The sequence below is a fragment of the Pygocentrus nattereri genome, chromosome 5 (assembly GCF_015220715.1).
Source record: "Pygocentrus nattereri isolate fPygNat1 chromosome 5, fPygNat1.pri, whole genome shotgun sequence".
Taxonomy (NCBI): domain Eukaryota; kingdom Metazoa; phylum Chordata; class Actinopteri; order Characiformes; family Serrasalmidae; genus Pygocentrus; species Pygocentrus nattereri.
The window spans coordinates 29,982,860-29,996,353 of NC_051215.1; the positions used below are offsets into that span (position 1 = coordinate 29,982,860).

At 40.1% G+C, this 13,494-nt stretch overlaps 1 protein-coding gene across 1 annotated transcript in view; it reads left to right on the forward strand.

Annotated features, from left to right (window-relative positions):
• The first annotated feature begins 4,257 nt into the window (after positions 1–4,257).
• si:ch73-105b23.6 (mucin-like protein) overlaps positions 4,258–13,494 on the forward strand; it is a 30,583-nt gene continuing 21,346 nt past the window's right edge. The window contains exons 1-6 of the mRNA XM_017690386.1: positions 4,258–4,345; positions 6,355–6,401; positions 6,491–8,575; positions 9,717–9,839; positions 12,317–12,450; positions 12,648–12,815. Of these exons, the coding sequence (XP_017545875.1) occupies positions 4,341–4,345; positions 6,355–6,401; positions 6,491–8,575; positions 9,717–9,839; positions 12,317–12,450; positions 12,648–12,815 (2,562 nt within the window). The 5' untranslated portion in view covers positions 4,258–4,340. The remainder of the gene's footprint in view (positions 4,346–6,354; positions 6,402–6,490; positions 8,576–9,716; positions 9,840–12,316; positions 12,451–12,647; positions 12,816–13,494) is intronic.

Consider the following 13,494-nt stretch of genomic DNA (forward strand, 5'->3'; position numbering starts at 1 on the left):
AAAAGTCTGGTGCCATTGACTTACATTAAAAGTCAAGACAGTTTTTTCCTTCTCCTGTAAAGTTACCATTTTGGAGAAACAAAGTTTTCTTCTGACAACAGCTAATTGCTTTATAATTTATAATGAATTCAAATTGTTTTTGGGTAGAAACCCAAAAGTGGAACACTGACTGTAACACAGCTGGAGGGTAAACTCACTGGGTTCTTCTGCAGGCACCTGTAAGCGTGGCCGCAATGGAAACAGCAGCCACACACTCTCAGCATTCTCATGCGTGTGGGTGACACGAACCTTTTGCTGCATTTTCAGTGACATCTTCACGTTTGGTGTTTTACTGCAGAACTGTGATATAACAGGTATGTGCTTCTTTTTCCCTTGTTAAGCCCTGCCCCCTTGTTTACTGTTGCTACTTTTCACTTACAAAGGCAGACTGCTTAATCCATGACTTTGTCGTTTCACTTTTCAGAAATGCAACATTTCAGAATAGACTAAACAATCTCCAGTATGCATTTGAAGTTGAGAGCCCTGTTACATAGTGAGTCATATGGAAATAAAAGATAAAAGCAAAGCATCCATCTGAATTTACATGACCAAATCGTAAGGCAAATTATTCAGTAATAATTATTCTAATTATTTGGCTCCAAGCTGAACAAGAAAACCTGACACAAAAGATTAATAGTACAAAAACACATCTTTGGTGTTCTTAACTGATCAGCGAGGCAGCACTGGTCTACCTCAGGGTGGCGCTGTAGCAAACTGGTTAACTAATTTGGTCTTACATAGCCTAGCAACTGGGACTATGCTTGGGATACCGTTAATGACATAAAGAAAATGTTATTCTTAAGCTGTTGGATTTTTGCTAATGGATTTTTGGTGACGTGGTGAGCCTCAGTCCAGCCTTGCTCATAAAGAATGAGGCCTTTTCTTGGGCACTCTTTTCATACCCTAGCATGGATTCATCAATTGTTTAAGATGTTTCACAATGTTCCTTGTCTTTAATTGCTACTATTCCAACTTCTTGGACATTGCTGCGTCTGTTTCGGACTGAGTATATATTTGCTGAGTGTGTGTGTGTGTGTGTGTGTGTGTGTGTGTATATATTACTTATATATATTGTCTTGAGTATATATCTTGTCTTGGTACTGTTTTTGTTCAAATACAGGTTTAAGGAGATGTATTCAGATTCAGATTCAGATTCAGATTCCTTTATTGATCCCAGGGGGAAATTGCAGTTGTTACAGTTGCAGCCATTTATGTAAAAATAAACACTTTACTAATAATTTAAGACAATATAGAGAATTTACAGTATGTACACCAGATTTAAGTACTTAAGAATATAGTAAGGTGGCGGTGATTGTGATAGTAATGTGAAACATCAGGTATAAAGCAATTACAATTATTTAAATTATTAGTTATTAGTTATTGCACACACAGTTGTTATTATTGCACATATAAACATTTTTGTATTGAGTTTTGTGAATCACACACTGAGGGAGGAGTTATAGAGTTTGATGGCCACAGGTAAGAATGACTTCCTGTGGCGCTCTGTGGTGCATTTTGGTAGAGTGAGTCTTGAGCTGAATGAGCTCTTGTGTCTCATCACCGTGTCATAGAGTGGGTGGGAGCCATTGTTCATAATGGCCCGCAGTTTAGACAGCGTAATGTATAAATTTGTGCTTACTTTTTTAGAATTGGGTTTGTACATAAAAGTTCAGCTTTTTTAAGCGAGTATACACAGATAATACACTGTTTAAAAAATTTGGTGTTTTAACTCAAAAAGTTACCAGGTTACCTTTTATTAACTGATAAATAGACTTTTAGTTAGTTTCCTAAGTTAAGTTCTATTAGCAAGTTAACAGAGCAAGAATCTCGACTCAGAATTTAAAGGCCGGCTGGTAACTTTTAAGGTAAAATACTATTTTTTCCACAAACATAGTGGTTTACTAGTGGGTATACCTGCTTATCACATAGACTACACCACTGTTTCAAAAATTTACATTTGACAAGCAAGAATCTTCATTTACAAAATAATTGGGCCATGAAAAATTAAAACAAAACATTAATATCAATAAAAACAATATCATAGCATAATGTGAAGATAATAATAGAGCAGCAAAACAAAAGGAGTAAAAATGTATAATAAAAAATAACATTAAAAACATCTACTACTGGCTTGAGGTTTTGAGTTCGGCTCAGTCACTTCTGACACATTTGGAAAAATTTCAGTAGTGTTAAGAATGGAATGCTTTTTTATTTTAATAAAATAATTATTATTAGTGCTTTAAAATTCCAAATTTATTACGTACTAAGACTAATATTTTGTAATTCTTCAAGTACTTCATTGCAAACTGAGCTACAAGCTATTAAGCTATTCTTAGTTACAGAAGAGTGTTTTAAAACTTTGTCCAGGTAATTGTAATTTTGGAGTGTGTCTGTGGGAATTTTTTCCCATTCATCCAGAAGAGCATTTGTGAGGTCAGACACTGATGCTGGACGAGAAGTCCTGGCTCGCAATTTCCATTCTAGTTCATGCCAAAGGTGTTTGACGGGGTTGAGGTCAGAGCTCTGTGTAGGCCAGTCAAGTTCTTTCACACCAGACTCACCCAACCATGTCTTTATGGACCTTGATTTGTGCACTGGGGCTCAGTCCTGCTGGAACAGAAAAGGGCCTTCCCCAAACTGTTCCTACAAAGCTGGAAGCATAGAATTGTCCAAAATGTCTTGTTATGCTGAAGCATTAAGATTTCCCTTCACTTGATCTAAGTCATGAAGCTCCTAGCGCACAGTTTGTGTGCTGATTTTATTGCCAGAGGTTTGGAACTCTGCAGTTATAAAGTCAACAGAGCATTGGTGACTTTTATACACTTTGTGCGTCAGCACTCAATGACCTCCTCTGTAATTTTACGTGGTCTTCCACTTTTCAATAATACCCCTCACGGTTGATGGTGGAATCTAGGAAGGAAGAAATTTTGCAAACTGAGTTGTTGGTGGCATCCTTTTACCGTACCACTCTTGAGTTCAGTAAGCTCTTTAGAATGACCCATTTTTTCACAAACGTATGTAAAGGCAGGTTGCAAGGCTAGGGACTTGATTTTATACAACTGTGGCAATGTGACTGAATAAAACACCAGACATAAATGATGAAAAGGTGTGTCCCAATACACACACTTACACACATCTTCTAAGCCACTTCTCTTTCAGTGTCGCGGGGGGTGCTGGAGCCTACCCCAGCTGTCGTGTCCCAATACTAAATACTAAATGTTACTATGTAATAAATCTGCGATTTTAAAGCATGAATGATATTTATTTAAAATAAACAATGGAGCATTACACACACACACACACACACACACACACACACACACACACACACATATACACCGCTTTATTTTATTTTTATGCTGTCAAAAGCCTCCATGATGCGGTGCTGAAGATGGTGTTTGTTGTGGATTTTCTCAGCATGTACAATTTGTTTGAGATGACCCCAGAGATAAAAGTCGATAATAAAATAAAGAATAAAATAAAACAAAACAGTGTCCTGTGACTTTTGACTCACCCTGTATATATAGTTATCATGTATGTAAGTACTTGTGTGTCTCTTTAAACATCAAATGAAAATATCCAATCAACCTTTTAAAAATGTCACTTTGTTTTTTCTAAAACTCGGTGATGTTGTTTCATTTGACAAAATGCTTGAGTTCACTGCACAAGTACACCAGCCTAACTAGGATAACTGACACACCTGTAAAGTTACCTGGTAGAAATGAATGCATAACTGCAACCATTAAAACTTCCCTTTAGCTTGGAAATTAAAGCTGTGGTGGACATATTGGGCTCAATGTCAAATATGAAAATATCTGAGCTGAAATAGTGCTTTAATTACAGTTGCCTTAACTCTCAGCTAAGCCGTGTCTCTATCTGGTTAAACATCTGGTGGCAGATGTGTGATTTCTGAACTTATGTTTAAAATGCAGCTAAAGCTGTATCAAAGGGGGCTACAATAAGATGCCTTAACAACAAAATATGACTCTTCATTGTTGTTACGTCTGTGTTGTGGGAAAGGACAAGTGAGATGCCAAATGGAGTCGGTTTGCAAGGAGGACAAAACATGACCATAAGGAAATATGGGTGTTTCCTTCTTTGCTGGCCTGGCCATTATGTTCAGTCTCAGGAGACAGAAGGAGAAAGAGAGAGAGAGAGAGAGAGAGAGAGAGAGAGAGAGAGAGGGCTCAGGGGGATCACAGTCACCTAAGAGAAAAGCCCAGACATCCAGAACAGTCGACGAGTGACTTGCGCTGTCCGCCCCAATGCAGATCCGGTAGTCTTCAATCTGACTGTGAGATATGCAGTAAGTACTGATTTATACATTAGCCTCCTGAGAGAATCACGGCTCTCTGTTTTAAACTGCTTAGATATGGGATACAGAGTGTCATTTATCAGACAAGGTCAGCCTAACCTTAGTGTTTTTACATACATTGTAACCTATTTGATCAGTTGTACAGATTTCTTGGATTAAAACACTTTTTTATTAGTATCTATTGTTTGTTATCTATATTCATCACTAGGTACTTATTTAGCATTACTATTGAAAAAAGTGAAAACGTAATTGGGTATTTTGATAGTACTTGACCTCTGACCAAAGTGTTACCACAGGCCAAAGTTGGACAATTGGGATGTTTGATTTGGCCCAACAGAGAGTGACCCTAACCCAAAGCCTTACCCAATGACAGAACAAACATTTTTATGCTATGTGTAACATAGCAGATTATTTTTTCCTATTTAAGTGCTTTAGTTGAATAGCAAAATATAGTGTAATGTTATAAAATATGTTTCTGAAAACTCAAAAACAAAAGCTAAAATATAACCTAAAATTGAAATAATAATAATAATAACAATAATAATAATAATAATTCAAAGCAAGTATTAATCCTGAATCACACCACAAAATTGAATAATTCTCCATTTTCTAAATGAAGAATATGTATGCTCTTATAAACCAATTAACAGTTTGTTTTAATTCATTTGGATTTCTGAACTACACTTTAAATGGTTGGACATTTTTCATGATACAGAATGAACATAATAAAGAAACAGCAGTTGCACAAAATGGTTAATTGACTCGAACTGTCTTTACACAGTGTGACTTTCAACTACAAGTGATTTCTACTGATGACACGCACTCTACTGCTAGACAAAGCCTGTTTCAGGGCCACAGGATGGGACAATAATCAGGATGTAACCGAATCAGAAATCTCAGATTATTGTTATCAGCTTTCCTATTCATAAAGCCTTGTGTGCTGATTTCAGTTACAGTGTCACATACATTTGCAGTTAAATAATGCTTGATGCTTCATTCAAAAAACCTTTTCAGGAGAGAAGGAAGTAAGAAGACTTTTCCCATTGATTATGTGTAGAATACGTATAAACTGGTTTTCAGGAAATAGATAATGAGTCATGTTGCTTTCTTTAAGGTGCTTACACACCCAGAGATTGCCTTTTGCTTTTGTAAATGTCAACTGTTCTCACATATTGTACTGTAGATCATGTCTCATACACCATGATTTTTGTGACTTGTGAAATTTGAAATCAGATACAGTAACTGTACCTGCTCTGCTTTTGTTCTGTGTGGAAACAGGTTATGGTTACTAGAGTAAGAGCTGTAGCTAATATGGCCATGTTGATATCTTAGCCTATAGAAATTAAGCTACTTACTCACTCAGGCTGAAGGAACATTTATTATTAAGTTCCATATTAGCAACATAATGCAGGGATTAATCCATCCATCCATTTTCTAAGCCGCTTCTCCGTCAGGGTCGCGGGGTGCAGGGATTAATTTAGTACAAATTTTAGTGCATATTCCCTTAAATGTCTTTATCTTTTTAGTCACTGGTGCACCATTCCCACATTCTCACCCCACTGTTTCATTTAATTTTTCAGTTTTAAAACATTAGGTTTTGAAAAAGGTATAAATATGCTCCTTTTCTCTAAGAAAAACTTATTTAAGGTATACAATTGGACCTTGTTGTATCATTGAAGGTACATTTACCTTGCTTGTACCTTGATGAACAAACGTACCTGTGCACAGCAAGTGTAGAAGAAAAAACATTTCTAAGAGAACCGGTACTAGAGTTTTTCCTCATTTTAAAACACCCAACCCCCTAATCTGCTAATTAACAAGCACTTTATAGGTAGCAAAAGTATTGCATAAAGGAACACAGTAAATGTGTAGCTCAGGAGGATCAGGACTCTGTAGTATTGGATATTCTAGACATTTTCCTTAAGTGGGTCAGTTATACCCTACTGGTATTTGAGATACTGATAAGATGACATATTGCCTTTGTCTTTTCTGTCTTGCAGGGCTTCACTGCTGTATCTGTGTGCTTTGCTCATTTACAACAGTGCAGGTTTGTCACATCCTTAATCAGACATTACTTAGAAGGTATTTTCTACTTTCATCTTTTCAAGCATCTGCACTGCATTTTCTTACTCATAGGTGCGGACATCAAGGACTGTGAAAACATAGGGAAGATATGCGACACGTATGCAGAGTGCATGAAACTGCACGACAACTTCACCTGTGCTTGCTTTAGTGGATACAGTGGAGATGGAATCCATTGTACAGAGATTGACGAGTGTAACGCTGGTATTCACACATGCCACATAAGAGCACGCTGTGAAAATACTCCGGGAAGCTACATCTGTGTGTGCATGGATGGCTACTCTGGTGATGGCCTCCAATGTGTGGATATTAACGAGTGCCAAGCAGGAAATGGTGGCTGCCACGCTGATGCAGTTTGCACCAATAGAGAGGGTGGGCAAGATTGCCAGTGCAAGCCTGGCTTCAGTGGAAATGGGTTTCAGTGCACTGATGATAACGAATGCACCACACCAGGCATCTGCCACTGGAATGCAACCTGCACCAACAACCCTGGCTCATATGTATGTACGTGTAACGCTGGCTATAAGGGCAATGGAAACTATCTGTGCCTGGACATTGATGAGTGTACAGAAACATCAGGTGTGTGCCCTGCCTCGTTTGGCTTTAGAGGCTGCAGGAACCTGCCAGGAACTTACCGCTGCCTCTGCAACAGTGGCTATCAAAGCAGTGGGAGAACCTGCGAGGATATTAATGAATGTGCAAGCAATACTTGTAGCTCATTTGCTGACTGTGTGAATACACCAGGGTCATATAGATGTACTTGTCAGGATGGCTTTGTGGGGAATGGCTTGACTTGTGTGGACATCAACGAATGTAGTGGAAAGAACGACTGCGACCCCAATGCAGTGTGCATCAATGGGCTGGGCAGCTATGAATGCTCTTGTCGCTCTGGCTTCGTGGGAGGTGGGCGCCAATGTACGGACATTAACGAGTGCTCAGAAAATAGCAAGTGCCCAGCCAGTGCAGCCTGTGTTAACACTCCAGGGTCATTTTACTGTGACTGTGGTCAGGGCTACATCTTCAATAAAACACAATGTCAGGATCTGGACGAATGCGCAGTAGGTCGCTGTAGCCAGCATGCTTCTTGTGCAAACTTCCCTGGCTCCTTCACCTGTGCTTGCTTTCCAGGTTATGCTGGTGACGGACTATCCTGTGCAGATATAGATGAATGCGCTTCATCTCAGAAATGCCACCCCAACGCCATCTGCACCAACTTGCCTGGAAGTTACAACTGTAGCTGCATGGTGGGCTACACAGGAGATGGCATGGCTCGATGCTCAGATGTAGATGAGTGTCTCGTGAATAATGGGGGATGTAGTGTCAAGGCCACTTGTATCAATAGCATGGGATCCTTCTCCTGTGTCTGCCCCTCTGGATTTAATCTAGTCAACCGCACAATCTGCCAGGACATTGATGAATGCAAGGTGCTGGAAAAGCCATGTAAAACTAACGAGAAATGCTTCAACAAAGAAGGTTCTTATGAGTGCCCTTGTCAGATTGGATTTAGTCGACCCACCCAGGGCTCTGAGTGTACTGATATTGATGAGTGTACAGTGAATCAGCCATGCCACCGCAATGCTACCTGTCTCAACTCAGTAGGCTCTTTCACGTGCACCTGCAAGCATGGATTTAGTGGAAACGGCACCAAATGTGAAGACATCAATGAATGCCTAGTAGGTGGTGCATGTCACCCACGCGCCCTGTGCTTCAATGTCCCTGGTGACTTCCGCTGTCAATGCCAAAAGGGCTTTGAAGGAGATGGATTCACTTGCACAGACTTAAATGAATGTGTGCTCTTAAATACTACCTGCCCTGACTTCTCAGTCTGCATTAACTCTCCTGGAGCATACGTCTGCTCATGCCTGAATGGCACAGTAGCATATAATAACATCTGTGCTGCTCCTAGCCAAGGGTGTAGTCCTCCCTGCCATCCATATGGGCTCTGTCACCGCTCACCTATGGGATACCAGTGTGTGTGTGACATGGGCTTTGAGGGGGATGGGAGCATTTGTTCAGACATCGATGAGTGTCTAAGTGACAAAGTATGTCTCAAGAATGAGACTGAGTGTGTGAACAGCCCAGGCACCTTCTCCTGCATCTGCAAAAAGGGTTACACTCAAGATGGAACAGAATGCATAGGTAAGTATAAAGCACGGAATAGAGTTTTAACAGGGTCTGGAATTTTGTTCCACACCCAAATATAGTCCCAGAATTCTTGTCCAAGCCCAACAATTTCTGTCCAAGCCCAGGGTAACACACAAAATTCTGTCTAAAGTCAACCTGACCACATAATTAAGTTGTCAGTCCAAAACTGACTATGTTGAAAAGTGGATTGTCAGGTAATTATCTATCATCCTGAATAATTAACAGATCATGATGAAAGTATGCAGATAACTTTATCCAAAACTGACCAAAATACCCAGCATTAAACACAAAAACAGAATGAAATCTGATAGCACTGGATACAATGTAGTGACAATATTAACCATCACTTGATCACAGATATATTAAATAATTAAATAAATATCATAAATAATGTGCTATACTACAACAATCAACCCTGCAAAAGTCTGGATAAGCTTTCCATTCTGCCCTATTCTCATGCTGTGCAGTGCATATATAGAGAAATGTTAGACTTCGTTTGTTTAATCGTAAAGCTCTAATTCTTTACATGGAACGTATCAAACTCACATCATGAAAAATACAGCAGTTTTGACCAAACAAATTAAACATCCATTTGGCCACACTAAACTGTACTTTCCTGAACTGATTTATTATTAATTTCCTGTGCATCCATTTTCTCACAACCATGTGCCGAATGGAATTCCGTCAACAGTCAAAGTGTGTGAATCACTACTCAGCATGCCAGATTTAAAACTATTAAAAGTGGTGAAAGTAGGGAGGAAAAATAAAGTAAGGATAGTTAAATTCAAGTAGGTTGAAATGCTGGGTAAAATCTGTTGAAAGTTGAAGACACCGAACGAAACCAATATGAACAGCTAGGACCCATCAGGTTCCGACATATATTTCAAGGTGTAGTACTGATACAAATCTGTAATTTGAATTGAAAATTTTGAATTCCTGCAATTGAGCTATGCAAATTAATTGGGATGTTCTAATTATCCTGCTTGATTTCTGTACTATAGTTTGATTATTTAAATAAGTCTTGTTTTGTGACAGAATTATAAGGCCTCACTTCCTGAGGCCTTTGGATTGTAAGCAATGATTAAATAATCATTTAAATACAGTCTTTATTCATATTCTTTGCTCCCCTCCTAAGATGTGAATGAGTGCACTTCTGGAAGCGATGACTGCAGTGACTTTGCACAGTGTGTCAACACCATCGGGAGTCACCTGTGTTTCTGTCTCAGCGGCTTCACTGGTGATGGAAAGAATTGCTCTGGTAAGCCATTTTCTCCATTCATAAGTCTCTTATTGCAACTTTGCTTTTGCCTGTGCTCTCTTTTTAGTACTTTTAGGTTTTTTCCCTGACCCTGTCCCATTTTGGATGACTTATAGACATTGATGAATGCCAGTCTCACAATGGAGGGTGCCATCCTGTAGCCACCTGCATTAACACCCCTGGTTCCTACAAGTGCAGCTGCCCACCTGGCATACCTGGGTCAGGATTTGATTGCAAGGACGTGGATGAGTGTTTGGAGAATTCAACCCTGCCTCAGAACTGCAGCCATCTTGCTCTGTGCAAAAACACATTCGGCTCCTACATCTGCCGCTGCCTAGAGGGATACCAGGGGGACGGGTTTACGTGTGCAGATGTGGATGAATGTCTGTCACCATCAAGCTGTGGAAGAAACATGATTTGCCACAACACGCCAGGAGCCTACACCTGTAGCTGCATTCTAGGAATGGTCTATGACTCAGGTACCTGTGTGAGTGAGAGACTGTGTGAGAAGGCCACCAGCGGCTGTAGCACACATGCTGAGTGCAATGTGATACTGGGTTCTCACTACTGTGCTTGCAGAAGGGGCTTTTATGGGAATGGAACCCAGTGCACAGACATAGATGAATGTGTCTGGGCAGGAAGGGAACCGTGTCCACAGTTTGCCTACTGCTTCAACACAGAGGGATCTTTCTACTGCGATTGCTGGGAGGGTTATCGGAACAATGGGACACACTGCGAGGATAGAAACGAGTGCGAGATGGGAAACTTTACTTGTCCAGACAACAGTACCTGCAAGAATAAAGGCGGGGGATATCTTTGTCCTTGCAATGTTGGCTTTATTGCCAACAACTCCCTGTGTTTGGATATTGATGAGTGTGCCACAGGACTGGCACTGTGCCCCAATTCTTCTGACTGCCAAAACACAATAGGATCCTATTTCTGTGAATGCTGGGATGGATACGCAAGTATTGCTTCACACTGTGAGGACATTAATGAGTGCCTGGATAACTCTACATGCCCAGAGCATAGCACTTGCATCAACACAATGGGTGCATTTCTGTGCCCATGCGAGGTTGGGTTCCACCGTAACACCAACAGCACCTACTGCTGGGACATAGATGAGTGCTCAGAGCCAGATTTGAGTCCATTGTGCATGAATGGGACCTGCATCAACACTGCTGGCTCATTCTACTGTGAGTGCAATAAAGGATTTTGGAGCAATGTGACAAAGTGCCTTGACATAGATGAGTGCTCAGGATCCTTGAATAGTTCTGTATGCCAGCCTCACTCTACTTGTAGGAATGTTCCAGGCTCATACGAATGTAAGTGCTATCCAGGCTTTCTACAGAATGGTACCATGTGTCAAGACATTGATGAATGCCTGGCAGACAAAAGCCCTTGCAATGAAAATTCATGGTGCATAAACACTGTAGGCTCATTCTTATGCCCTTGTGTACCTGGCTACAAGGCTCAGGGGCCCAACTGTACTGACATCAACGAGTGTCTCATCATTAACTCCTGTCGCCCAGACCAGGTGTGCACCAATCTGCTTGGAGCGTACCAGTGCTCTTGTCCTGTGGGTTACCATGAGGAGAATGGGACTTGTACAGACACGGACGAATGTCAAAATGCCACAGCTGTGTGCCATGCCCTGGCTCGGTGCTGGAACACTGTAGGATCTTTCTCCTGTAACTGCCCTTTTGGTTATTCTGGGGATGGCATACAATGTAACGACATCGACGAATGCTCCTCACTCACCTCCCCCTGCCATCGACAAGGCCACTGCATCAATACCCCAGGATCTTACATATGTGTGTGTTCGCCAGGTTTTCTGGCTCTAGGTCCCATGTGTGTGGACCTAGATGAGTGTCAGCAGAACCGAGGCGGGTGTCATCCCGCTGCTACATGTTACAACTCTGTAGCTGGTTTCTATTGCCAATGTGCTAAGGGCTGGGATACCACGGCTCAGAACGGGAGCGGAGCACATGGATGCAGTGACCAAAATGAGTGTCTTTCATCCAGTGCTTGTTATGGCAATACAAGTTGCACAAACTTGATGGGATCCTTCAGCTGTGTCTGCCTCGATGATAATACCAACTGTCAACAGCTGGCACTAAAGGGTCAGGCATTACATCATAACCCTACAGAAAAGATTTATTTGTGCTGCATCTGTGACTTTTGCTTTGACCTCATAAATACGAAGGAATGGCTTTTACAATGCATTCAAAGGCCATGCTGTTTACACACTACCTATACTATCAATGTTACTAACTGTAACATTGGTAAAATTTGAATCATCAAAACATCATGAAGTAAATTGCACTGATAGCTTTATCCAAGTCAAATTTCAGCAATGACTTAGCACTACAACAAAGCTGTAGTGTTAAGTCACTGTTTAAACAAAAATGTTTAAATATTGGTTTAAATATTGAAATGCATGTGAGAGCACATAAAAATATTGCTATGTATGTCTACAGAGAGCAGACTGTACCCTTTTGGGAAAGAGGTTGGTGATAAGGATTTACCCATGTCAATGGCGGATGGAAATTCTCCATACATAACTCCTCCAGTGGGTTTTCCATTTATTGGCAAACTCTACGACAGGCTCTTTGTGAGTACAGAGCTCTTAAAAGTTAATTTTATTCATTTATTCAATTAATTAATGGACATTGAAATTTCCACAGCTTACGTACTATTACCTTTACCATAAAATTAAAGTTTGTTGTTATGAATAAGTTCAAGGATTCTAGTAAACATTGGCATGAAACATTTTTCATATGGATCACTCAGATAGCTTCATCTCTTCAGTTTTCAGACAACGGCCTGGTCCAGTTCCAGACTATCAGTGAGAATGAGAAGCTCCTGCTTCCTGCTCCATTCCCTGAAGGCTTCAAGGGAAATGAAAGCTTGCCCATGTTAGCTGTGTTCTGGGACGACGCTGACCTAACGTTAGGAGAGGGAAAACTGTTCTACCAGGTTAGTTGGAGTCTTGCATTTTCAGACTAAGTACTTGTGTTAAGGTCTATTCAAACCAAGTACTTTTTTCAAACAAAACCTAAACTTTCACACTAAGTCTCATTTTGTGTTTTACCATTCATTGGCAAGAAGATGGAAGAGGAAGGAAAATAGATTCCTCAAGTAGTAGCAATGAAGGATTTTTTTTCATATAAGTCCTGCAAATCAAAGACACACACACTGGTTAATCCGCTTCCTAAAAGGACTGGGTATGAACAGACTAGCATACACCTAGATAACCAAACAAATGGCTGTGATCAGTCACTTTGTTGTACTAAGATACTGACCATAATTCCCAGCCTTTCAGCCATGATCCTCCATATATTTTTTAAACATTTGCAATTTTAAAATCAGTTGCTTATATATATATGATCAATATGTATATAATTTATACTTTATATTTTTATTTTTTATATTTTTAACGTATCTATAAAATGCAGAAAATCAAACAGGTTCAGATTAAAAATGTTATGCAACAACGCAGCCTGTCAGTTTGGCAGCTGATGTGAAGTGTGGCATTAATATGCAAATATTAATTTCTTAATAATAAAAATGTTTAAAACTTGACTGTGTTTTTTTTTTTTTGTCTGAAAAAATCGGACTCAATGTAAACAGGCCTTAAATCTACGATACATGAGGG